General features: G+C 45.1%; 1 protein-coding gene across 1 annotated transcript in view; it reads right to left on the bottom strand.

Annotated features, from left to right (window-relative positions):
- Window positions 1-27,952, bottom strand: part of LOC144499015 (anoctamin-4) — a 205,194-nt gene that overhangs the window by 38,243 nt on the left and 138,999 nt on the right. The window contains exons 12-19 of the mRNA XM_078221072.1: window positions 25,847-25,953; window positions 20,389-20,444; window positions 19,672-19,793; window positions 15,348-15,482; window positions 6,714-6,810; window positions 4,549-4,609; window positions 884-966; window positions 132-272 (exon numbers count right to left, since the gene is read on the bottom strand). Coding sequence (XP_078077198.1) covers window positions 132-272; window positions 884-966; window positions 4,549-4,609; window positions 6,714-6,810; window positions 15,348-15,482; window positions 19,672-19,793; window positions 20,389-20,444; window positions 25,847-25,953 — 802 coding nt within the window. The remainder of the gene's footprint in view (window positions 1-131; window positions 273-883; window positions 967-4,548; window positions 4,610-6,713; window positions 6,811-15,347; window positions 15,483-19,671; window positions 19,794-20,388; window positions 20,445-25,846; window positions 25,954-27,952) is intronic.

The following is a 27,952-nucleotide window of genomic DNA, read 5'->3' as shown; positions in this document are numbered from 1 at the left end:
TGGTGAAGGGACTTCTGCCTCCGTAGACCTATTCCGGTTGAAAGGCAGAAATGAAGCAGATGGAATGGGAAGGGACGCAGGCAGAGCACAAATACCAAAACAGACAAGATTCCTCGACGCAATTGACTAACCATGAAGAATATTCCGGAGGCTGATACAATGATCCTGCTGCATTTGTCCGTGAACGCTTGATAAGGCTCTGGCTTTCCCGAGATGGGGTTCATGCGTTCCTTCTTGGAATACTTTGCTTCAAACTGGGGTCGGATTTCTTCCTGCAGGAAAAGCGTAAACATTTCCAAATTTCCATTTCCCCCGATTGATTCAGGCTCTGCAATAGGGTCAAAGTTCACTTCGGATTCCTGACCTGTGCGTGTAGCACCTCTAACAATGCAGCACCTCCCCCAGTTCAGCACAGCCTTAGGGCTGCCCCCACTGACAGTTCAGCACTCCCCCAGCACTGCTGGCCTGCCGCCAGTTCCAAGGCTTGTTCCCCCCTCCCCCGATAGCACAGCATTCCCTGGAGGGTGCCCCTGCCCCGCCAACAGCACAGTGCTCCCTCAGAGCTGTCCCTCGACTCATTATCAAGTCTCCAAAACAGGGTTTGAATCCCCAACCTTTGAACAGCAAGAAAGAGCTGTCGGCAAAAAAAAGTGATCAGGTCCGATTTGGTCACCATTTAGTAGGTGATAAATTTAATTAATTGGACATTTTGAGCTGATCAGCATTCCCGAGGTGGTTGTGGGGAACCAGTGGACATTAACTTTGTTCTATTGAGTACTGGAACTGCTATTTCTACATCTTTATAAATATTTGGCTTCCCGAGTACAATTAATCTCCGGAGTGAGATGTGTAGTTATTCCGATTTCAGTTACTCAGCACTAACCTCTTCTTCTTCCCAGTCTATCAGATCCCAGTCATAAGCAATAACTGCTCTTCTCCGTTTCCAAAACTCCAGGAACACAGTGGCTGAGAGAGAGAGAGAGAGAGAGAGAGAAGGAGAGACGAGGTTAGATTCAGATACCACAGAGATTAGAAAACGTCATCATTCAATAGATTCCCAAAGAGGAGATTGGGGGGTGGGGCTTTTATTCTCCAGAAGGAACCAAGATGCTTTGTAAATAAATCAAGATGCAGCTTCTTCAAAGCACAATTTCCACATAACGGGGTCTCAGTGTAATGTGCTACCTATGGTGTGAACACTTTTTGGTAGTGATTCAGAAGGGAGCGTTTATATAGTACAGGTGTGTTGGGGACGATTTTCACCTGTAAGAGACTGTATCAGTTGTATGATTTCCATTGCACTTATCCAGGTACAAAGCACAGCGATGTGAAACTTTATGAATTACCGGTTGGACCTCATGGGTGTATTGCTTCAGATTTATTTTCTTAATATTCTTTCATGGGATGTGGGCGTCGCTGGATAAGCCACTGCCCATCCCCAATTGCCCTCGAAGGTGGTGCTGAGCTGCCTTCTTAAAACCGTTTCAGTCCATGTGGTGTAGGTACACCCACAGTGCTGTCAGGGAGGACATTCCAGGATTTTGACCCAACGACTGAAGGAATGGTGATATATTTCCAAGTCAGGATGGTGAGTGACTGGGAGGGGAACTTGCAGGTGCCGGTGTCCCCATGTGTCTGCTGCCCTGGTCCTTCTAGATGGTAGTGTTTGAGAGTTTGGAAGGAGCCTTGGCGAGTTACACAAGAACACAAGATGCAGGAGCAAGGAGTGGGCCATTCAGCCCCTCGAGCCTGTTCCGCCATTCAATACGATCATGGCTGATCTCATCTCAGTCTCAACTCCACTCTCCTGCTCGTTCACCATAGCCCTTCAAACCCATTAATTAAAAATCTGTCCACCTCTTCCTTAAATTTACTCCGTTCCGGCACTCACTACGCTTTAGGGCAGAGAATTTCACAGATTCACAGCCTTTTAAGAGGTTTTAAATCCATTACCCCTTATCCGAAAACTATGATCTCTGGCTCTAGATTTCCCTACAAGAGAACATCCTTTCCACATCTACTTTGTCAATCCCCCTTATCATCTTGTAAACCTCAATTGGATCTCCTCTCATTCTTCTAAATCGAGAGAGTATAGACCTAAACTGCCCAATCTCTCTTCGTAAGACAAACCCCTAATCTCTGGAATCAATCCAGTGAACCTCCACAAAACCATCTACAACGTAGCTTCAGCCCTCCTCAAGCAAGAGGATCAAAACAACAATATTCCAAGTGCAGTCTCGCTAATGCTTTGTACAATAGCAGCAATGCTTCACTACTTTTATATTCTATTCCTTCAGGAATTAAAGCCAAAATTCCATCTGCCTTCCTTATCGCCTTCCCTGGACATTCCCTCTTCCACCTTCTTCTGTCGGGAAAAAGATACAAAAGTCCGAGTTCACGTACCGACCGACTCAAGAACAGCTTCTTCCCTGCTGCTGTCAGACTTTTGAATGGACCTACCTTGCATTAAGTTTATCTTTCTCTACACCCTAGCTATGACTGTAACACTACATTCTGCACTCTCTCCTTTCCTTCTCTATGAACGGTATGCTTTGTCTGTACAGCGTGCACAAAACGATACTTTTCACTTGTATGTTAATACGTGATAATAATAAATCAAAATCATTACCTACTGTACCAGCATACTAGCTGTTTGGCATTCATGCACAAGGACACCCAGATCCCTCTGCATGGAAGTTTCTCTCCATTTAGGTAATAATTTGCCTTTGTATTTTTCCTATCAAAATGGATAACCTCACACACATCCATGTTAAACTCCATCTGCCATTTTTGTCTCATTCACTTAACCTTTAATCCATTTGTAAATTTTGTATTTCATTGTTGCAACTCATATTTCCCACCTATTTTACTGCCATCTGCAAATGTGCCTATGGTGTCCACTGACCCTGTATCCAAGTCATGAATATAGATTGTGAACCATTGTGGCCCCGAGGACTGGACCCTGTGGCACCGCACTAGTCACATTGCGCCAACCAGAAAAAGTCTCAGTGATCCCAACTATCTGTTTTCTGTTGGTTAGCCAACCCTCCATCCAAACTAATAAATTACTCCTAATCCTTGTGAACTAACCTTGTGCATTAACCTTTCACATGGCACCTTATCAAATGCTTTCTGGAAGTCCAGATATACTACATCTACAGGATCCCCATCATCTACCTTGCTTGTTACATCTTCAAAGAACTCTAGCAAATTAGTCAAATGCGATTTACCATTCATATAACCATGCTGACTCTGATGGACTGAATTTTGACTTTCCAAATGTCCTGTTATTACTTCCTTAATGATGAATTCTAACAATTTCCCAACAACAGATGACAAACTAATTGGCCTATAGTTTCCTACATTTTGCCTCCCTCCCTTTTTGAATAAGGTCATTACATTGGCATTTTTCCAATCCACTGGAACCTTTCCTGCATCCAGGGAATTTTGGAATATTGTAACCAATGGATCCACTATCTCCAACGCCACTTCCTTTCAGACCCTAGGATGTAAGCCAATAGGCCATAGGGACTCACCTGCCTTCAATCCCAATAGTTTGCCCAGCACTAGGGAAAAAGTATCAAGTTCCTCCCTTTCTATAACCTCTACATTTTCTGTAACTATTGGGATAATGCTCGTGTCCTCCATGAAAACTGAGGCAAAATATTGATTTAGTGTCTCAGCCATTTCTGCGTTCCCTACTATCAACTCCCCAGTCTCCTCATCTTCTGAGGGATGAACATTCACTTTAGCTCCTCTGCTCTTTATATGCTTATAGAATCTTTTGTTATCCCCTTTTTATATTTTACACTAGTTTTCTTTCATAATTTACCTTGCCCTTTTTATTATTTTTTTTAAAGTCACCTTTGTTGATCTTTAAAAGCTTCCCAATTTTCCAACTGGTTCTAAAGAAAGGATTCAGGTCTCTGGGGGACATTGCTAAATTGGAACAGAGATAGCTAGCTGTTAGGAATTATATTTTATCACGTTTAAGTATTTTGATTGGTAAAAGTTATGCTAATTCTTTTAGTTATATTGTGTGTCCTTAAATAAACTTTATTTGATAAAAGCTTCCTAGTGGGTCACTTGAATCATACCTGGAGTGAAACACCTTAAGCTCACCCTAATATCAAAATCAAATGTGAAAGCTAGGGTCCAAGCTAACCTCAAAATATCCTGATGTTTCTGATCTGGTTCTCAACACGTGGAGTTTGAGCACAGATCAGGGTGCGGTCTGCCCAGCTCCGCACTCAAGTTAGCGAGAACACTCAGGCTTTGAGACCTCCTGAAATGACCTCCGAGCTCCATCTCCTGTCATAGCTGTGGAATGGGGAAGGAGCAATGCTGTCTGAATGTAGCTTTAGACAGCAATGGTCATTTATGACAATATAATTAATCCACATCCATACCGTGACAATACACAGGCACATTTTGACAATGGGTTATTGAAATTATAGCAATATAAAAATCAACAGAGAGTCAATGATGAGGTCCATCCCCTCGAGTGCCATTTATATCCCATCCTTCCCTCAGTGGCAAGAAACTTACCCCAAACAGCCATGAAAACAGCAAAGAATACAGTCGCTCCATTGTCAAAGAGGTGAGTCACCTGCAAATGGAAAAGAATTTCTTATCGTTGGTAACATTAGAAATGAGTCAACTCTTCTTTGGGGCTGAGATTTTCCAAACATCTTGCAGACAATCCATAATGCGTAGCTGGTAGTGCCGACAAGGTTAGTACTTGGAGATTTCTAAAATAATCTTATTCTCTTAAAGCCCTCAAACAATTTGCTCCAGTAAAACTGCCAACACTGTTGAAATCAGAATCTGTGAAGCTAATATTCACTTGAACTATTCCAGACGCTTGAAGTTGTCCGAATGTTCCTTTGGAACATTCCTGAGTGAAGAATATAGTGTCATGGTAACATTACTGGACTGACAATCCAGAGACTTGGATCAATAACCAAAAAGATTAGCCGTTAGCAGTGGCAAATTATTAAACCCTTCACCGTAGAGATTGAGAATTCAGGGAAAAAACAAAAACCATCTGGGAATATGATTTGGGTCTCAGTAAGATTGGCCATGGAAGTTGTCTTTTGCTGCAAAATCCCAACTGGTTCCGGAATGACCTTCAGGGAAGGGAAACCGGCTGTTCTTACCTTGCCTGGGCTGATTTGTGGCTTCAGTCTCACACCAACAAGTTGGACCCTTTCTACAAGAGTATTTTAAATCTGAAACTCCCTCCCCCTAGAGGCTACAGAGGTGAAGGGGGCAGCTCAAATCTCCCAAATTTGGTAGATTTTGTCAGGTAAGTGATATGGAGAAAAAAAAGCCAAGTTGAGATGCACATCAGGGAGAAGATGGTAGTGTGGTGGTAATGTTACTGGACTGGGAATCTGGAGACCCAGTGTAATGCTTGGAATACTGTGTACAGTTCTGGTCACCCTATTATAGAAAGGATATTATTAAACTAGAAAGAATCCGGAAAAGATTTACTAGGATGCTACCGGGACTTGATGGATTGAGTTATAAGGAGGCGCTGGATAGACTGGGAGATTTTTCTCTGGAGCGTAGGAGGCTGAGGGGTGATCTTATAGAGGTCTATAAAATAATGAGGGGCATAGATCAGCTAGATAGTCAATATCTTTTCCCAAAGGTAGGGGAATCTAAAACTAGAGGGCATAGGTTTAAGGTGAGTGGGGAGAGATACAAAAGTGTCCAGAGGGGCAATTTTTTCACAGAGGGTGACGAGTGTCTAGAACAAGCTGTCAGAGGTAGTAGTAGAGGCGGGTACAATTGTGTCTTTTTAAAAAGCGTTTAGACAGTTACATGGGTAAGATGGGTAGAGAGGGATATGGGCCAAATGCAGGCAATTTGGACGAGCTTCGGGGTTTTAAAATAAAAGATGGCACGGACAGGTTGGGCCGAAGGGCCTGTTTCCATGCTGCAAACCTCTATGGCTCTATGCTCTGGATAGATGGATTCAAATCCCATCATAGCAGCCGGTAGAATGTAATCCCAACCAATAAATCTGGAATCGAAAGCTAGTAATGGTTGTTTGTTCGTGTCCTTTGGGAAGGAAATCTGCTGTCCTCACCTGGTCTGGCCGACATTTGACTCCAGACCCACAGCAATGCAGTTGACTCTCAACTACTTAGTTCAAGGGCAAATTGAATTTAACAGGGCCCTTCTAACTGGGGCAGCTCTGCCGAAGTCGACTGGAGTTATCTTCCGCAGCCTCAGAAATCTGGTGCTGGGAATCAAAGCATCAAAACAGATGGATGGATTCTCGTTTCACAAGATTATTGGGGATTAGGGATCCAAAGCGGGTAGATGGAGCTAAGTTACAGATTAATCATGGCCTATTCGAGTGGCAGAGCAAACTTGAGGGGCGTTATGACATCCTGTAAATTCTTTGAACGCAACGAGCGGTGAAAATCAGCTTCAAAGAATCAACCATCATCTAAGAGAAATGAAGTGTCCAAAGATTTTACTCACAAAACTATCTTTACACCAATCCTCTCGCAGTTGACCATGTTCCAATACATGGGAAGAGGAAGTTTAAATACCAGGTGTGTCTACATCCAAGAACAGATTGGTTTCTATGACAAGTAACTCTCCGCAATACCCTTGTAGAAGTCGCGAATCTATCACACTATTCCGTAACATCTGTGTTGCATCCTGATTTACGTGGGTTTGGTAGAATACCGTACCTTGGCATATACACAGCTGTACGATAACCGCATGTAGCGACAGTGCTGGTCACAGAGTGGACACATGATTATTTCTGTTGCTTGGCAGATCTCTTTACTGGATGGAGAAGAAAGAAGAGACAATGAGTTAATACAGGGGGGAAACCAGGGTGGTGAATGTAGCCCAATCCATCACGCAAACCAGCCTCCCATCCATTGACTCCGTCTACACTTCCCGCTGCCTCAGAAAAACAGCCAGCATAATCAGGGACTCCCACTCATTCTCTCTTCCACCAGGTCCCGTTGGAAAAAAGATACAAAAGGCTGAGGTCACATACCAACTGACTCAAGAACAGCTTCTTCCCTGCTGTTGTTAGAATAATTGGATAGATGAAGAGCCAGTACAGGTGCAATGGGTTGAATGGCCTCCTTCTATACTTTGAGCACTGGAATGGCCAAAACCAGTGAAAAAGAGAATTCTTCTGGAGGAGCGAGATGAACAGAAATACATTTTCCCCCAAATGATATATTTTTCTAAAATGTTGAGATTTCTCATTGATAATCTAAGCTTTATTTACAGTGAAATTGATACAGCGCCAAGAAGGGCAGCACAGTGGTTAGCACTGCTGCCTCACAGCTCCAGGGACCCAGGTTCGATTCCTGGCTTGGGTCACTGTCTGTGTGGAGTTTGCATGTTCTTCCCGTGTCTGTGTGGGTTTCCTCCGGGTGCTCTGGTTTCCCTCCCACAGTCCAAAGATGTGTGGGCTAGGTTGATTGGCCATGCTAAATTGCCCCTTTGTGTCAGGGGGACGAGCGAGGGTAAATGCATGGGATTACGGGGATAGGGCCTGGGTGGGATTGTGGTCGGTGCAGACTCGATGGGCTGAGTGGCCTCCTTCTGTACTGTAGGAGTCTATAATGAGCATCAGAAACAAGTGGCTGGTATCCTTGCCTCTAGCCGGCTGCACACTTCATATAAACATCCAATTGCTTCAGGCAATTTAACTTTCAAAACAGTTCAGAAAAATAACTGATGGTGATGTGGTCTGGTGATGCCAGTTAAAGGATACTTGGAATGAAAAAGGATTTGTATTGCAAAGATAGAGAGCAGGTCCAGGGTGCCCCTTGCACATTGCAGCAGGGAATCAGACTGGCAAATCAAGGTGGCCCGCGAGAAAATCCAGAACTCATTGTCCATTCTACCACCCTGTGACCAGGTCCACGTTTCTTCACCTCTGCTAAATGTGCAGAGATTACAATTGTATTTATATAGCGCCTTATGATCCCAGGACGTCCCAAACCTCTTCACATCCAGTGACATATGTTTTCCAGTACAGTGACTGTTGTAATGTAGGAAGTGTGGCAGCCAGTTAGAGCACAGCAAGCTCCCGCAGGAAACAACATAATGATAGGGGCGGCACGGTAGCACAGTGGTTAGCACTGCTGCTTCACAGCTCCAGGGACCTGGGTTCGATTCCCGGCTCGGGTCACTGTCTGTGTGGAGTTTGCACATTCTCCTCGTGTCTGCGTGGGTTTCCTCCGGGCGCTCCGGTTTCCTCCCACAGTCCAAAGATGTGCGGGTTAGGTTGATTGGCCATGCTAAAAATTGCCCCTTAGTGTCCTGAGATGTGTAGGTTAGAGGGATTAGCGGGTAAATATGTAGGGATATGGGGGTAGGGCCTGGGTGGGATTGTGGTCGGTGCAGACTTGATGGGCCGAATGGCCTCCTTCCGCACTGTAGGGTTTCTATGATTCTATGATCACAATCTCTGCAGGGGTGGCACGGTGACACCATGGTTAGCGCTGCTGTCTCAGTGCCAGGGGTCTGGGTTCAATTCCCAGCTTGGGTCATTGCCTGCGCAGAGTCTGCACGGGTTTCCTCTGGGTGCTTTGGTTTCCTCCCACAGTCTGAAAGACGTGGTTAGGTGCATTGGCCGTGCTAAATTCTCCCTCAGTGTATTCTCCCTCAGTCCCTCATTGCTTCTTGGAAGTACAGCAGAGAGGGAGAGATTCGCGAGAGGAGTGCTGCGGGTAAGCGCTTTTATTTTTTAACTTACTTTTTCGCGGGTTTTTTAAAAAATATCTAAACCCGGAAGTGGTCGCGCAGGGAGGTCTGGGAGAGAGAGATTTTTTTTTCCCCAATAAATTGGAACAGAGAGGAATCCCGATACTCTACACTTGTAGAGTATCCCACCCTCCCTCCTCCTCTAACCTAAAAAAAAAAGACCCAGTGAGAGCAGGGCTTTGGAGAAAACAGGAGGAGGAAAGGTAAGTTTAAAATTTTCATTCACTTTTTTTTTCCCTGTGTGTTTAAAAGGGCAATTATGAGTGTGAGGCCAGTATGTTGTTCCCAATGTAGGATGTGGGAGGTCCTGGAGGCTCCTAGCCTCCCGGACGACCATATCTGTGCTGGGTGTGTTGAGCTGCGGTTCCTAAGGGACCATGTTAGGGAACTGGAATTGCAGCTCGAGGACCTTCGCCGGGTTAGGGATAGTGAGGAGGTCATTGACAGGAGCTATCGGCAGGTGGTCACACCGGGACCACGGGAGGAGGGTAACTGGGTAACAGTGAGGAAGGAGAAAGCTCGGTTGATGGTGAGCACCCCGGTGGATGTGCCCCTTAATAATAAGTACTCCTGTCTGAGTACTACTGGGGTGGACAGCCCACCTGGGGGAAGCAGCGGTGGCAGTGTCTCTGGAGCTGAGCCTGGCCCAGTAGTGCAAAAGGGTAAGGAAAGGAGGGTAGTGCTAATTGGGGACTCTACGGTGAGGGGGTCAGATAGGCGTTTTTGCGGACACAGACGGGACTCTCGGATGGTGGTTTGCCTCCCTGGTGCAGGGGTCCGGGATGTCTCTGGTCGAGTCCCAGAAATCCTGAAGGGGGAGGGAGAGGAGCCGAAGGTCGTAATGCATATAGGTACTGCTGACATAGGTAGGAAGAGGGAAGGGGTCATGAAAAGAGAATATAGGGAGTTAGGTAGACAGCTGAGAAAGAGGAATGCAAAGGTAGTAATCTCGGGATTGCTGCCTGTGCCGCGGGAGAGTGAGAACAGGAATCGGTGGAGAATGAATGCGTGGCTGAGGGACTGGAGCAAGGGACAAGGATTTGGGTACTTGGATCATTGGGACCTCTTTAGGGGCAGGTGTGACCTGTTTAAAAAAGACGGGTGGCACTTGAATCCCAGGGGGACCAATATCCTGGCGGGAAGGTTGGCTAAGGCTACTGGAGAGACTTTAAACTAGAAAGGTTGGGGGGAGGGAATCGAAATGAGGGGACTGAGAGCGAGGAGGTTAGCTCGCAAATAGATAAGGAATGTAGACAGGGTAAGAGGGAGGTTAGACGAGTGATGGAGAAGGGAAGTGCTCAGGCTGAAGGTCTGAGATGTGTCTATTTTAATGCCAGGAGTGTAGTGAATAAAGTGGATGAGCTTAGAGCGTGGATTGCTGCTTCGAATTGTGATGTGGTGGCCATTACGGAGACTTGGATGTCTCAGGGACAGGACTGGGGCTTCAGGTGCCGGGTTTTAGATGTTTCAGGAAGGACAGGGAGGGAGGCAAGAGAGGGGGGGAGTGGCACTGTTGATCAGGGATAGTGTCACGGCTGTAGAGAAGGTGGACGCCGTGGAGGGATTGACTACGGAGTCTCTGTGGGTGGAGGTTAGGAACAGGAAGGGGTCGGTAACTTTGCTGGGTGTTTTCTATAGGCCGCCCAATAGTAACAGAGATGTTGAGGAGCAGATGGGGAAACAGATCCTGGAGAGATGTAGGAATAACAGAGTTGTCGTGATGGGAGATTTTAATTTCCCAAACATAGATTGGAATATCCCTAGGGCTAGGGGTTTGGATGGAGAGGAGTTTGTTAGGTGTGTCCAGGAGAGTTTCCTGACACAGTATGTGGATAAGCCTACTAGAGGAGAGGCTGTACTTGATCTGGTGCTGGCTAATGAACCTGGACAGGTGGAGGATCTCTCGGTGGGTGAGCATCTTGGGGATAGCGATCATAATTCTATCTCCTTCACGATAGCATTGGAAAGAGATAGGATCAGGCAGGCTAGGAAAGTGTTTCTCTGGAGTAAAGGGAAATACAGTGTCATCAGGGAGGAAATTAGACGGGTTATTTGGAAGGAGGCATTCTTGGGGAAAAGTACCGAAGGAAAGTGGAGGATTTTCAAGGAATGTTTGTCTGGAGCTCTGCATGACAACGTTCCGATGAGACAGGGGGGTGTTGGTAGGGTACGGGAACCGTGGTGCACGAAGGTTGTGATGAACCTGGTGAATAAGAAAAGAGGCGTACAGAAGGTTCAGAGAGCTAGGAGGTGTTAAGGATTTAGAGGAGTATACGGGATGTAGGAAGGAGCTTAAGAAGGAAATTAGGAGAGCGAGAAGGGGTCATGAGAAGACCTTGGCGGGTAAGATTAAGGAGAATCCCAAGGCTTTCTACAAATATGTCAAGAGTAAAAGGATGAGATGTGAAGGCATAGGACCCTTAAAAGGTGAAGGGGGAAAAGTTTGTGCGGAACCGTTAGAAATGGCGGAGGTGCTTAATGAATACTTTACCTCGGTATTCACGGTGGAAAGGGATCTGGGTGGTTGTACTGCTGGTTTGCGGTGGACAGAAAGGATCGAGCATGTGGACATAAAGAAAGAGGATGTGTTGGAACTATTGAATGGCATCAAGGTTGGTAAGTCGCCGGGACCGGATGGGATGTACCCCAGGTTACTGTGGGAGGCGAGGGAGGAGATTGCGGAGCCTTTGGCGATGATCTTTGCATCGTCGATGGAGACGGGAGAGGTTCCGGAGGATTGGAGGATTGCAGATGTGGTCCCTATATTCAAGAAAGGGAACAGGGACAGCCCGGGAAATTACCGACCGGTGAGTCTAACCTCAGTGGTTGGTAAGTTGATGGAGAGGATCCTGAGAGACAGGATTTATGATCATCTAGAGAAGTTTAGTATGATCAAAAGTAGTCAGCACGGCTTTGTCAAGGGCAGGTCGTGCCTTACGAGCCTGGTTGAGTTCTTTGAAAATGCGACCAAACACATTGACGAAGGAAGAGCGGTGGATGTGGTCTATATGGACTTCAGCAAGGCGTTCGATAAGGTCCCCCATGCAAGACTTCTTGAGAAAGTGAGAGGGCATGGGATCCAAGGGGCTGTTGCCTTGTGGATCCAGAACTGGCTTGCCTGCAGAAGGCAGAGAGTGGCTGTGGAGGGGTCTTTCTCTGCATGGAGGTCAGTGACCAGTGGAGTGCCCCAGGGATCTGTTCTGGGACCCTTGCTGTTTGTCATTTTCATAAATGACCTGGATGAGGAAGTGGAGGGATGGGTTGGTAAGTTTGCTGACGACACCAAGGTAGGTGGTGTTGTGGATAGTTTGGAGGGATGTCAGAAGTTGCAGCGAGACATAGATAGAATGCAAGACTGGGCGGAGAAGTGGCAGATGGACTTCAACCCGGATAAGTGTGTAGTGATCCATTTTGGCAGATCCAATGGGATGAAGCAGCAGTATAATATGAAGGGTACCATTCTTAGCAGTGTAGAGGATCAGAAGGACCTTGGGGTCCGGGTCCATAGGACTCTTAAATCGGCCTCGCAGGTGGAGGATGCGGTCAAGAAGGCGTACGGCGTACTAGCCTTCATTAATCGAGGGATTGAGTTTAGGAGTCGGGAGATAATGCTGCAGCTTTATAGGACCCTGGTTAGACCCCACTTGGAGTACTGCGCGCAGTTCTGGTCACCTCATTACAGGAAAGATGTTGAAGCCATTGAAAGGGTGCAGAGGAGATTTACAAGGATGTTGCCTGGATTGGGGGGCATGCCTTATGAGGATAGGTTGAGGGAGCTTGGTCTCTTCTCCCTGGAGAGACGAAGGATGAGAGGTGACCTGATAGAGGTTTACAAGATGTTGAGAGGTCTGGATAGGGTAGACTCTCAGAGGCTATTTCCAAGGGCTGAAATGGTTGCTACGAGAGGACACAGGTTTAAGGTGCGGGGGGGGGTAGGTACAGAGGAGATGTCAGGGGTAAGTTTTTCACTCAGAGGGTGGTGGGTGAGTGGAATCGGCTGACGTCGGTGGTGGTGGAGGCAAACTCGTTGGGGTCTTTTAAGAGACTTCTGGATGAGTACATGGGATTTAATGGGATTGAGGGCTATAGATAGGCCTAGAGGTGGGGATGTGATCGGCGCAACTTGTGGGCCGAAGGGCCTGTTTGTGCTGTGGCTTTCTATGTTCTATGTACCCAAACAGGTGCCGAACAGGTACCCGAGCAGGTGGCGACTAGGGGATTTTCACAGTAACTTAATTGCAGTGTTAATGTAAGCTTACTTGTGACACTAGTAAATAAACTTTAAACTTGTCATTGATTGAGGGATAAAGCATTGGTCAAAACAGTAGGGAGAACTGGACTCGAAATTCAGAGACCCACGGTCCTGGGTTTGAAGGGCAGGACTCAAAATTAGAATTCAATTTTTAAAAATTGTGAATTAAAAGTCTAATAATGACCGTGAAGCCATTGTCGATTGTCATAAAAACATATCGGTTGTCCTTTAGGGAAGGAAATCTGCCGTCCTTACTCGGTCTGGCCTATATGTGATTCGAGACCCACAGCAATGTGGTTGACTCTTAACTGCCCTCTGAAATGGCCGAGCGAGACACTCAGTTCAAGGGCAATAAATGCTGGCCCTGTCAGTGACACCCGCACTCCATGAGTGAAGAAGAAAAACTCTCCCTCTTCAAAATAGTTCTTTTATATCCACCTCCGAGGGCAGACATGGCAATAACTAAAAATGTCAGTACTGCATTGGGAGCCTCGGCTTTGATCTTGTCCTAAACCTCCGGAGTGGGCCTTGAACCCATGACCTTCGGACTCCAGGAAGAGAGGATTAAACTGGAAAGGGTGCAAAAAAAGATTTACAAGGATGTTACTGGGACTGGAAGGTTTGAATTATAGGGAGAGGCTGGGACTTTGTAGAAGGATGAGGGGTGACCTTATTGAGGTCTATAAAATCATGAGGGGCATAGATAAGGTGAATAGCCTAGGTATTTTACCCCAGGGGAGGGGAGTCCAAAACTAGAGGGCATAGGTTTAAGGTGAGGGGAGAATGGGGGACCTGTGGGGCAACCTTTTCACAAAGTGTATGGAATGAGCTCCCAGAGGTAGTGGTAGAGGCAGGTACAGTTATATTTAAAAGACGTTTGGACAGGTTCAGTTTAGGAAACCTGGTTGGCATGGATGAGTCAAAGAACAAAGAACATTACAGCGCAGGAATAGGCCCTTTGGCCCTCCAAGCCTGCACCGACCATGCGACTTAACTAAAACCCCCGACCTTTCCGGGGACCATATCCCTCTATTCCCATCTTATTCATGTATTTGTCAAGACGCCCCTTAAAAGACACTATCGTATCTGCTTCCACTACCTCCCCCAGCAACGAGTTCCAGGCACCCACTATTCGGTGTAAAAAATCTGCCTCGTACATCTCCTTTAAACCTATGCCCCTCGCACCTTAAACCTATGCCCCCTAGTAATTGACTCTTCCACCCTGGGAAAAAGCTTCTGACTATCCACTCTGTCCATGCCCCTCATAATCTTGTAGACTTCTATCAGGTCGCCCCTCAACCTCCGTCGCTCCACTGAGAACAGACCAAGTTTCTCCAACCTCTCCTCATACTTAATGCCCTCCATACCAGGCAACATCCTGGTAAATCTTTTCTGTACTCTCTCCAAAGCCTCCAAATCCTTCTGGTAGTGTGGCGACCAGAATTGAACACTATATTCCAAATGCGGCCTAACTAAGGTTCTATAAAGCTGCATATAAAGAGTGATAGAGGTTTACAGCATGGAAATAGGCCCTTCGGCCCAACTTGTCCATGCCGCCCTTTTTGTAAAAAAAATCCCTAAACTAATCTCAATTGCCCACATTTGGCCCATATCCCTCTATACCCATCTATACCCTTGTAACTGTCCAAATGCTTTTTAAAAGACAAAATTGTACCCGCCTCTACTACTACCTCTGGCAGCTTGTTCCAGACACTCACCACCCTGTGTGTGAAAGAATTGCCCCTCTGGACACTTTTGTATCTCTTTCCTCTCACCTTAAACCTATGCCCTCTAGTTTTAGACTCCCCTACCTTTGGGAAAAGATATTGACTATTTAGCTGATCTGTGCCCCTCATTATTTTATAGACCTCTATGAGGTCACCCCTCAGCCTCCTATACTCCAGAGAAAAAAGTCCCAGTCTATTCAGCCTCTCCTTATAACTCAAACCATCAAGTCCCAGTAGCATCCTAATAAATCTTTTCTGCACTCTTTCTAGTTTAATAATATCCTTTCTATTATAGGGTGACCAGAACTGTACACAGTATTCCAAGTGTGGCCTTACCAATGTCTTGTACAACTTCAACAAGACGTCCCAACTCCTGTATTCAATGTTCTGATCGATGAAACCAAGATGAGTTGGGCTGAAAGGCCTGTTCTCGTGCTGTATACCTGACTTAATGGCACTACCCAGCGAGTCACGGCTGACAATAATCGCCTGGCTTGAGCACACAGTTTTCAATGCCTGCACCGTGAGATTGTAAACACAACCCCACGAAAGACCAAATGAAAAAAGCAAAATAAAATCAAAAGATCTCCAAACAGGATTCTTATCCTTACCTCACTTGGCAGTAATCAAGGGTGAAGACTCCATACAAGAACACTAGCAAGCCAACAATGGCAGCTGGAAAAAGCATTCCAGTATACCAGCCTAACCAGGCAAAGTATAGACCAATCTTCTCACCAAAGTATCGTCTGGAAACACCAAAGCAACAGATTATTGGTGAAACATGGAAGGTGAAATCTACAGAATGAGTTTATGACGCACAAATAACCATTAAATAAACAAACATTAGTTTCCCAATTCCAGGAGCAACGGTTGCAAATTGGCTATAGTGTGGAAAGCAAAACATAGAATCCCTTAGGCCCAGACTACAACACCTTGGATTACACCAAGAGCTAAACGAAATACAGTCCGAAGGGACTCAGTCCATGGGAAGCAGAATGTTTCCAAACACCCAAAAGGAACTCAACAGAAAGGAAACTGTTCAGGCTACAGCCAGTGGGCAGCACGGTGGCACAGTGGTTAGCACTGCACCTGGGAATCGGGTTCCATTCTAGCCTTGGGTGACATCCTCCCGATGTCTGTGTGGGTTTCCTCCCACACTTCCAAAGACGTACAGGTTAGGTGGATTGGGCAGGCTGAATTGCACCCTTGGTGTCCAAGTATGTGTAGAATAGGGGGATTAGTGGGGTAAATATGTGGGGTAAGCTTGGGTACGAGTTGGTGCAAACTCAATGGGCCCATAGAATCCTACAGTGCAGAAGGCCATTCGGCCCATCGAGTCTGCACCGACCACAATTCCACCCAGGCCCCATTTACCCCAGCTAGCCCCCTAACGCCAAGGGGCAATTGGCTTTTTTCTGCACTGTAGGGATTCTATAATGTAAATGCTGGCAATAAAGTAATGTGAAAAAGATGGAGGATTTATCAAAATGAGAGCTATCCATGGATTACCACCTGTAATTATTTCATCTAAAAACTAATCAAGTAAATGGCGTGACAGATCAGCCCATTTTAAATTATACAAAAAGGAGGTGACATTGAACAGATTGAGGTTAGTTGTTAAAGTAATGCAAGTTGAAATGGAACAAGAGTTTCAAATAAGGGAGGACCATTTGGCCCAAATTAGTTTACTGTCTCAGAAGAGATTTGATGATTTGTTCTAGTTTTCTTTTTAAAGTGTTGTCTTTAGATTCCCTCATCTTCATGGGTTTTTATTCCTTGTTTGCAGCTTTCTGTGCCGTTAGTGAACAATCCCTGAGCTAGTGGTGCCCTGGTTTCGAAAGTTTGGCAGACAGTGTGATCCATGTTGCTGAATGTGTTTATCCCTAAAATGTTCTCATTATTTTAAAAGCTAGATGTTGTATTAATGCAATAACCAGTATAATACTGTGCAGCACGTTTAGGTCACGGTGAACTCAATTATATAAACATTTAAACTGGCCAAGGGCTCATCACTGCAGCAAGCTCCAGCTCTCTGGCTGAAACAGTTCAGCTACAACACTCGACACTGGTCTGACATTGCCTGAATGGGATCTAAAGTGAAGCTGGGTCTACAGGGATTTCTGGTAAAAATGGTAGATCCTTCTTGTGACCATAGCATTAAAGAGAAAAACAGCTTCACACCAGAATACAATTGGAGTAAGAACGCAATCTTAATTTCAATTCTGTTCCTTTCGCCTCCCTCCTCCTCCCCCCTTCCCGCCCTCCAACACACACACACAAGGATGAGCGAATCTGGGATTTGAGGGACTGTATTTGAGAAATGTATCCATACAAGTCCGAATTCAAGATGTTCAACCTCAATTCTAACGGTCTGCAGACCAGAGACAAGTCTTTTTTCAAGTGGCCATTCCGTTCAGTCACTGGCATCAATTTGGAATTTGCAGGATAGTCAAACAGTTGGCAATCCATTTTACATCAATTGCATTGATTGAATTCAACAGAAGCAACGATGGGGAGGGATATAAACCCACTGCTACTCACTATGGGCCATTTTGATCTATTGCACTGCACAAAATCAGGACCTACTCCAATGTAACTACTCTCAAGGTTCTTGTAACCTGCCCTGCGCGACAAAGTCCAACGATGGTATGAATATCTCACCACTTCCTCTGGGGAACAGCACAAAACTACTCATTGCCAACTCTTCCCAAAACCCATTTGTCAAACTCAACTTACTGTGAGCTTAACAGAAGCCTCTGGAATATTAGGATGTTCTCTGTTACTGCTTTCACTTGGTGCTAGTTCCTGCACTTAATAACTGCAATTCTTCCAGAGGATGCAAATTCAAACTAAGAGATCAAGCAGTGATTTAAGGGTCCATGGATATGAATCTTTAAAAGCTAAACTAACAATATTAATGTGTTAATCTCAAAGGCAGCTGGAATACCCAAAGGGATAAAAGTCATGGACAGCATGGACTGTAGCGGCTCAAGATGGACTCAGCTCCACTTACCCGCCCACTCACCATAACCCTTAATTCCTTAACGGTTCAAAAATGCATCTAGCCTTGCCTTAAAAACATTCAATGAGGTAGCCTCAACTGCTTCACTGGGCAGGGAATTCCACAGATTCACAACCCTTTGGGTGAAGAAGTTCCTCCTCAACTCAGTCCTAAATCTGCTCCCCCTTATTTTGAGGCCATGCTGCCTAGTTCGAGTTTCACCCGCCAGTGGAAACAACCTCCCTGCTTCTATCTTATCTATTCCCTTCATAATTTTATATGTTTCTGCAAGATCCCCCCTCATTCTTCTGAATTCCAATGAGTATAGCCCCAGTCTACTCAGTCTCTCCTCATAAGCCAACCCCCTCAACTCCGGAATCAACCTAGTGAATCTCCTCTGCACCCCCTCCAGTGCCAGTATATCCTTTCTCAATTAAGGAGACCAAAACTGTACACAGTACTCCAGGTGTGGCCTCACCAGCACCTTATACAGCTGCAACATAACCTCGCTGTTTTTAAACTCCATCCCTCTAGCAATAAAGGACAAAATTCCATTTGCCTTCTTAATTACCTGCTGCACCTGCAAACCAACTTTGTGATTCATGCACAAGGACACCCAGGTCCCTCTGCACAGCAGCATGCTGCAATTTTTTACCATTTAAACAATAGTGCATTTTGCAGTTATTCCTACCAAAATGGATGACCTCACATTTACCAACATTGTACTCCATCTGCCAGACCCTCGCCCACTCACTTAGACTATCTATATCGCTTTGCAGACTTTCAGCGTCCTCTGCACTTTGTTCTGCCACCCATCTTAGTGTCATCTGCGAATTTTGACACACTACACTTGGCCCCCAACTCCAAATCATCTATGTAAATCGTAAACAATTGCAGTCCCAACACTGATCCCTGAGGCACACCACTGGTCACTGATCACCAACTAGAAAAATAACCATTTATCCCCACTCTTTGGTTTGTTAGTTAACCAATCCTCTATCCATGCTAATACATTACCCGTAACACCGTGCACCTTTATCTTATGCAGCAGCCTTTGGTGCGGCACCTTGTCGAAATCCACATCCACCGGTTCCCCGTTGTCCACCACACTCGCAATGTCCTCAAAGAATTCCACTACATTAGTCAAACATGACCTGCCCTTCATGAACGCATGCTGTGTCTTCCCAATGGGACAATTTATATCCAGGTGTCTCGCTATTTCTTCCTTGATGATAGATTCAAGCATTTTCCCCACTACAGAAGTTAAACTAACCGGCCTGTAGTTACCCACCTTTTGTCTACCTCCTTTTTTAACTCTTAAAAGAAGAAAATTGTTTATGGTCAGCTAAACAAAATATTTTAGAAAATGGAAAGATTAAAAGTGCAAAAGCAAGGATGTACTAATCACTGGGTTAGGCACCGCTTAGAGTATTGTCTAATTCTGGGGCACCACACTTTAGAAAAGGTGGAGTGGCCACAGAGATTTACTGGACAGTCCCAGGAATGAAGGACTTCACTTATTTGGAGAGGCTGGAGAAAATGGGATTGTTCTCTTTAGAATATAGAAGATTAAGGACATGATAGGAGGAGTGGCAGGAGGGCCAATAACACAGACTTAAGATACCCGGTGACAGAACAGTGCTTGTGGGAGAATGAGAGAGAAAAAACAGCAAATGTACGATCTGGAATGCTATGTCTGAAAGAAAATTCAACCGCAAGTTACAAAAGGAAATTGGATAGACCCTCGACAGGAAAGCTTTGCCGGGCTATGGGAAAAGAGGAAATAATTGGATGGCTCCTACAAAGAGCTAGCCCAGGCATGATGATATGAATGGCCTCCTCCTGTGCTGCAAGATACTGTGATGCCAAGTCGCAGGCAAGAGTCAAATGCACGTAATGACAACGAGTGCTCGGTCCAACATTGCAGGGGTTACCTGACCAGGTCAAGTGGCTGATATTTGTACCACACCCCCCACCATGCCCAGCACTCGAAGAGGAGGTGTCGGTGGTTCACGGCTCCGTGAGTCTTAATGGAATTTTTGCTTCTGTGGCTTCCCTGAAAAGTGCACAAAATTTACAGTTTAACATTGTTGTACCTGTTCCCCCAGCTCCCCAACACCAAATTCTGTTTTGTGTTAAAATACATACACAAAAAAACTCCCATTCAACAATTAATTGGCTATTCTAGAATTTTACTGCAGCATTCTGCTTTAGAAGACTCCTCAGGACAAGGAATAAAATGATTAAAATAAACTGAAAGGATGGCACAGTGGTTAACACTGTTACTTCACAGCACCAGGGACCCAGGTTCGATTCCCGGCTTGGGTCACCGTCTGGATGGAGTCTGCACGTTCTCCCCGTGTCTGCGTGGGTTTCCTCTGGGTGCTTTGGTTTCCTCCCACAGTCTGAAAGACGTGCTGGTTAGGTACATTGGCCGTGCTAAATTCTCCCTCAGTGTACCTGAACAGGTGCTGGAGTGTGGCAACTAGGGGATTTTCACAGTAACTTCATTGCAGTGTTAATGTAAGCCTACTTGTGACACTAATAAATGAAGCTTACATTCAGGTGAAGGTGACACTACAAAAGAGCCCCGACTATTACAGTGAAGCAATAGACTGCGATCATTCTACGATGCCAAGCTCTGTATTTACCTCATGAAGTGGAAATGCTGCCTCGTAGGTGCTGTTGCCAAGTAAACGATTGAGTCCTAAAGAAATGAATATTAATTACTGCTGAAAATCTGACAAGTAGATTAAAAAACTACTTACCACGTGATTGGTGTTAAACTTACTTGCTGTATTAGTTAATGGAAATATTGTTTCTGCTCCCGAGTGGTATTATCGTTAGATTATTAATCCAGAAACTCAGCTAATGTTCTGGGGACCAGGGTTCGAATCCCACCACGGCAGATGGTGGAATTTGAATTCAATAAAAGATATCTGGAATTAAGAATCGACTGATGACCCTGAAACCATTGTCGATTGTCAGAAAAACCCATCTAGTTCACTTTAGGGAAGGAAATCTGTCGTCCTTACCTGGTCTGGCCTACATGTGACTCCAGAGCCACAGCAATGTGATTGACTCTCAACTGCCCTTCAAGGACAACTAGGAATGGGCAATAAATGCTGACCAGCCAGCGACACCCATGTCCCACGCATGAATAAACGCCCCCCCCCCCTAACTCTTGCCTTTTGTCAGCCTCTCCCATCACCAATGAACCTTCTACTAGTTAGGCAAGTTATAGGTCTATTTGGGATGTCTAAGGTCGGTCAGCACAGGACATAATTTAAGCTGATGGTGTCCAGGTTCATTCACACCGATATAGACCTTTGTGTTCTGATGAACCTTCCCACTTGCAGATTTGGTCAAGACCTGGGAAAGGTCACTCAGACACACAGTCAGTTAGAGGGCTTGAATTCCTATTCTTACAATCAGCAATGATGCATTTGACCAGTGGAGGTAACAACTGACCACCACCCTCTGTCCCTCCGGCTCCACACACAATTTGCTTTGGAGCCATCGGGTGTGGGGAATTGAACGGAAGTTAACTTAAAAGACTCAGTAACAAAAATACATATAAATCAACACTCTGTTACATAGGGGGAGAATTTCTTATGAGAAACAGCTTTTCCACCACCAAGATGGTCTGAAAAGGAGGAACGAGCAGGGTTACTGGACAAAGGTGGGGGAGTGCGCATTCAGGGAGCTGGTGCAGACACGTCATGTCGAATGGCCTCCTTCAGCGCTGTAACAACTTTGTAAAGACTCTAACATCATGTGATTGCTTCCTGCTAGATGGTCACACGTAGCAGTTCCTCTTGACTATCACTCGGTCGAGGTGGAACATCACAAGTGCAGGTCGGTGACTGCTAATGGGCAGTACGGATTCCAAGTCGGGCCGAATGGTTCATATTCAGCATCACTTCAGAATATGATATACCAACTGAGCTGTAAAAATGTTGGATTGGATCTTATTGGACATTATTGATTTATTATTGGCTTACGAGGTGGAGGTGCTGGCATTGGACTGGGGTGGGCACAGTAAAAAATCTCACAACACCAGGTTAAAGTCCTCAACAGCCTCAACCGGGATCTTGGATCACGGCACACTACCTGTAACCCTCACCTTACTGCCTGGGTTTTCAAAATCCTACTAACTCTCCTGGCTTGAGACAATTCACACCTCTTTAACCTGTGATTATCCCTCTCTCCACTCGCACTGTCTGTACTTGTAAAGACTCGCATTCCAACCATTCTTCACATTCTAATCTGTAATTATTTTGCAATTGTGTCTTTGTCTATATATGCCGTGTTTGTGAACCTGCCTTTACCCTCGATGAAGGAGCAGCGCTCCAAAAGCTCATGATTCCAAATAAACCAGTTGGACTTTAACCTGGTATTGAGAGACTGCTTAATGTATTAGTTAGTATACAGCCAAAAGTATTGTTTCTTGTACACTATCCAAATAAAACATACAGAAAGGGAGAGAGTGCAGAATGTAGCGTTACAGTCGTAGCTAGGGTGTAGAGAAAGATCAACTTAATAAATGACAGGTCCATTCAAAGGTCGGACAGCAGCAGGGAAGACGCTGTTCTTGAGTTGGCTGGTACGTGACCTCAGATTTTTGCACCTTTCTCCCCAGACGGAAGAAGGTGGAAGAGAGAATGTCTGGGGTGTGTGGAGTCCTCGATTATGCCGGCTGCTTTTCCGAGGCAACGGGAAGTGTAGACAGAGTCAATGGATGGGAGGCTGGTTTGCGTGATGGATTGGGCTACATTCACAACCATTACACAGGAGTGTTTACTCATTATGTCAGACAAAGGGCAATGGCCAATGATCTTCTCATTGATACATCTACATTATTCTATCAATAATTTAGCACCATGCTAACTTATGTTTAATATCAACTCATTAATCAGATATTGGCATTTATCTGTGCAGTTAATTGAAAGGTTACTTTACATCACACCATTCAATTATCGCAGCTTAGGATGCTCCATGCTTTCGAAAGTATAAAATGCTAATTATTTGGCAAGTGTCTTTGGCTTTCTGCAGAATACATTTGCATAAGAAGCAGAGATAACCAATGGAGCGATGCAAAGTAACCTTTCAACCAACTACACAGAAACCAGCCAATGGCTGATTAATTTGTGCGTCACATTATTGTGGAGCCCTTAAACTGTTGATAGAGAAATATAGACAGCTCAACAAGAAGGTCATTGGCCCATTGACCTTTCCCTAATGGGAGTACTCTTAACAATTAACACTCCAATGCAAGGCGACAAAAAGATATTCAACAGCATCAATCCCCCAACAGACTGGATATTTCGAGATCAGACAGAATGGCATTTTGGATTGAAGTGAAGCTGATTATTAAGCAAGAGGTTCAGCTCCACTTGGAAACATTCAGGTCCAATTTTTCCTTTTTGTTCCATGAAATTATTTAGCCGAATTGTCAAGGCAGAAAGGCTGAAATATGGATATATTGTGACGAGACTGTGCTTTATTATTCTTGTGAAGGATATGTTTAAAATTCAACTCTGGCTTACCGGGTGCCTATGAATCCAGCAGCTCCATGCCAAGAATGCAGGAGAATAATTGATCCTAGTTATTGGAGTATTAGTTTTAATCTGAACCACTGCAGTTTTGTGTTTATTTTTTGGGTTGTCTCCTGGGGTTTCAGAGCAGGGTTTAATTAGGTTGATTTAAAGAGACAGAGACAGAGACAGAGACGAGCTTGCAGGGAAAAACAAGTTTAGTCTTTAATTGGAGGGGTGGCATGGCGGCAGTGGTTAGCACTGCTGCCCTACAGCGCCAGGGACCTGGGTTCAATTCCTGGCTTGGGTCACTGTCTGTGTGGAATTTGCACATTTTCCTCATGTCTGCGGGGATTTCCTCCGGGTGCTCTGGTTTCTTCCCATGATCCAAAGATGTGCGGGTTAAGTGGATTGGCCATGTTAAATTGCCCCTTAGTGTCAGGGGAACTAATTAGGGTAAATGTGTGGGGATAGGGCCTGGGTGGGATTGTCTGTGCAGACCTGATGGGCCAAATGGCCTCCTTCTGCACTGTAGGATTCGATGATTTGCAATGAGCAGGTGGTCTCTTTCTCTCTCTGGAGTTGGCTATTTGGGACCTGCTGGAAAATTGATCTCTCTCTCATGTCTGTTCTGGAGGCTTAAGGACTGGTAGCGCATGTATGTTTTTGCTAACTGATTTTGAAGAGGAGTTCAAGTCTATAAGAAGAACATTGCTTAACTGCTAGCCTATTTGTTCAATTTAAGAATTGTATCTCGTCATGTTTAAGTATTTCAGTTGGTAAAAGTTACGCTAATTCTTTCGTTATAGTTAAACTGTATTGTTAAATAAAGTTTGTTTTAATAAAAGCTTCCGAGTGGGCCAATAGAATCCCACCTGGAGTGAAACATCTTATGCTCACATTAATGCCAACATCATTTCTGATCTGGTCCCTAACACTATAAAAGATCATACTCGCACCCAGAGCCAAGATCAATTGGGAGTTTACAACAAAACTGAAATATTAAAATCGGACAAAAGCTTTTTTCTTTATTTAACTAAAATGGGGCTGGTTTGAACCAAAGCATTGATGAATTATTGAAGAGTCATGTTGTCTAGGTACATGAAGAAATGTGGGCCATTAATTGAGAACTGATGAGTGTAAAGTCATAGAAACCTAGAAAAGGAGCAGGAGTAGGCCATTCGGCCTGTCAAGCCTGCTCCACCATTCATACTGATCAGGGCTGATCCTCTATCTCAACGCTATTCCCACACTTTCCCCATACCCCAATACACCTTTGGAGTATAGGAATTTCTCCATTTCCTTCTTAAATATATTCATTGGTTTAGTCTCCACAGCTTCCATGGGTCCATCTCAGTCCTAAATGGCCTGCCCTGTATCCTGAGATAGTCACAACAACACTGCTGACAGGCAATCTGCTGGCAGTGGCTAGAAAATCACTTCTATATTTATTGAATAACATTACATGTTGAAATTAGTCCCTATATACAAGTGGATCAATTCATCTGATGTGTATTTGTTAGTGTGTGTCTACTGACATGGCTTTGCACACAGGGAATGAGGAGGAAGTTTAATTTGTGGCTAAAGGTGGGCTGGATGGTAAGATTAATATTTTAACCTCGCCGTCCGAGGATTTGATGGTTTGAGTTATAAAAGAGAGGCCGGATAGAAGGGGACTTTTTTTTCCCCTTGGAGCGCAAGAGGCTGAGGGGTGATCTTATAGAGGTCTATAAAATAATGGGGGGCATAGATCAGCTAGATAGTCAATATCTTTTCCCAAAGGTAGGGGAGTCTAAAACTAGAGGGCATAGGTTTAAGATGAGGGGAGAGATACAAAAGGGTCCAGAGGGGCAATTTTTCCACACAGAGGGTGGTGAGTGTCTGGAACGAGCTGCCAGAGGTAGTAGTAGAGGAGGGTACAATTTTGTCTTTTAAAAAACGTTTAGATAGTTACATGGGTAAGATGAGTATAGAGGGATATGGGCCAAATGTGGGCAATTGCGATTAGCTTAGGGGTTTAAAAAAAAAAGGGCAGCTTTGACAAGTTGGGGCAAAGGGCCTGTTTCCCACTATAAACCTCTGACTCTATTCAAAAGGGATGTGGGATCACTGGCTGGGCCAAACATTTATTGTGGTTGAGAGGTGGTGGTGGTGAGCTGCCCTCTTGAACTGCTGAAGTCCAGGTTAGACCAGAGTGAATGACATTTAATCCTACTTCATAAAAGTCAAACGTGGTCATTTTCATGTTGCTATTACAAAATACTTACATTCTCACTTATATTGGAAACTACCCTATGTCAACACGTCACAGTGTAATTACAACTTCTTGACAGCGGAGGCACTACACAGGAAACTCCCATTACAGATGGGCACAAGAGGAATTTGTAACATGAAAAACTTGACAGGAGCGAATTGCCAAGGGCAAATTTTAAAAGGTAATTCATAATGAAAGAAATCAGTACGGTCCATCTGCTCTTTGCAAGCAGCTTCAAGCTATGAATGTTCTACCGGGGGGTAATGGGTAACCATGACATTCACTCACGCTTTCTCAGAATAAAGCAACTAGACTTACCAATTTTGTTTTTTCCCTCCTCGTATTTAACCCTCTGTAAAATGTGGTGCAGAATTCTGCTCCTTGTTGCATTGTTGAAGAACGTATCTTTGTTGTTTATAATGAAGCTGAAACAAAATAGAATGGGGATTTTTGCTCATTAGTGTCACAAGTAGGCTTACATTAACACTGCAATGAAGTTACTGTGAAAATCCCCTAGTCGCCACACTCTGGGGCCTGTTCAGATACACTGAGGGAGAATTTAGCACGGCCAATGTCTTTTAGACTGTGGGAGGAAACCGGAGCACCCGGAGGAAACCCACGCAGACGCGGGGAGAACGTGCAAACTCCACACAGACAGTGACCCGAGCTGGGAATCGAACCCGTGTCCCTGGCGCTGTGAGGCAGACTGCCAACCACTGCCACCCCGGTCACCGTTTAACGCTAGTGCAATGCTGGGATCAGAAACATCCTGTTGGAAAACTGATCTACATTTTTAAAACTTAAGGAATCCCCAGAAAAGGAGCAACACAGTGCACCCGAGGCCAAAGATTTACAGCTTCTTTGCAATGGATAAATAATTGCATCATCTGTTATCCTGATAATAAACTTGGGATTTGTACATCTTTCTAGGGGGTCATTAACCACAGTCACCGGTTCAGAGGCAACTGGAGAGTTTAATCACAAAGGGATTCAATAGTGGTTGTTAGAAGGACATGGGGAGAGTGCGTGTGTAAAAGTCACCCGAGATCAGGATTGAACCTGGGTCCCTGGCACCATGAGGCATCAATGCTAATCACAGTGCCAACCATCCCCTAAGATTGATCCTGAACAATGTTTCAAGATAGACCATAAGATGGTACAAACTGGGGGAGAAGTGTTCAGAAAGGATGGAAGGAAGCATTTCTTCACACACATCTGCATTTGTATAGCACCTTCTGACTATTTATTATAAGCAAAAACAGAAAATGCTGGAAAATCTCAGTAGGTCTGAAACCATCTGTGGAGAGAGAATGGAGGGAGTCCAAAGATGTGCGGGTTAGGTTGATTGGCCAGGTTAAAAATCGCCCCTTAGAATCCTAAAATGCGTAGGTTAGAGGGATTAGCGGGTAAATATGTGGGGGTAGGGCCTGGGTGGGATTGTGGTCGGTGTAGACTCGATGGGCCGAATGGCCTCCTTCTGCACTGTAGGGTTTCTATGATTTCTATGAATACAGCCGACGTTTTGAGTCAGGATGAACCAGGAATCCAGACTCAGAATCCTACAGTGCAGGAGGCCACTTGAGCCATTGAGTCTGCACCGACCACAATCCCACCCAGGCCCTATCCCCATAACCCCATGTATTTACCCTAGCTAGTCCCCCTGACACTAAGGGTCAATTTAGCATGGCCAATCCACCTAACCCACACATCTTTGGACTGTGGGAGGAAACCTGAGCACCCGGAGGAAACCCACGCAGACACAGGGAGAACACGCAGACTCTGCACCAGTGATCCAAGCTGGAATCGAACCTGGGTCTCTGATGCTGTGAGGCAGCAGTGTAAACCACTATGCCGACTCGAAAACATTGGCTCTATTCTCCCTCCACAGGTGCTGTCTGACCAGCTGAGATTTTCCAGAATTTTGTTTTTGTTTCGGATTCCAATGGCTAGCACTCTTGCCTCACCGCACCAGGGACCCAGGTTCAATTTCAGCCATGGGTGACTGTGTGGAATTTACATGTTCATCCCGTGTCTGCGTGGGTTTCCTCCGGGCGCTCCGGTTTCCTCCCACACTCCAAAGATGTGTGGGTGAGTTTGATTAGCTATGCTAAATTGCCCCTTAGTGTCAGGGGGTCTAGCAATGTGTGGGGTATGGGGATAGGATGTGGGTGGGATTGTTGCTGGTGAAGACTCGATGGGCTGAATGGCCTCCTTCTGCACTGCAGCGATTCTATGATTCCAGCATCTGCAGTATGTTGCCTTTATTCATTGGAAACCTTGCTGGAGTTCAGAGCTGGTAGTTGTGAAAGATATCAATAAAATCTCGATACCGACAACTTTAATTAAGTTCCACATGCGGGGTGGATGCGAGTCAGCAACAGCTGCCACCACACAAGGCACATTAACAAGTTTCTGCAGATCCAA

Source organism: Mustelus asterias, chromosome 9, assembly GCF_964213995.1.
Source record: "Mustelus asterias chromosome 9, sMusAst1.hap1.1, whole genome shotgun sequence".
Taxonomy (NCBI): Eukaryota; Metazoa; Chordata; class Chondrichthyes; order Carcharhiniformes; family Triakidae; genus Mustelus; species Mustelus asterias.
The sequence above is the reverse complement of the archived record's forward strand: the minus strand, read 5'-3'. Positions and strand labels throughout refer to the sequence as shown.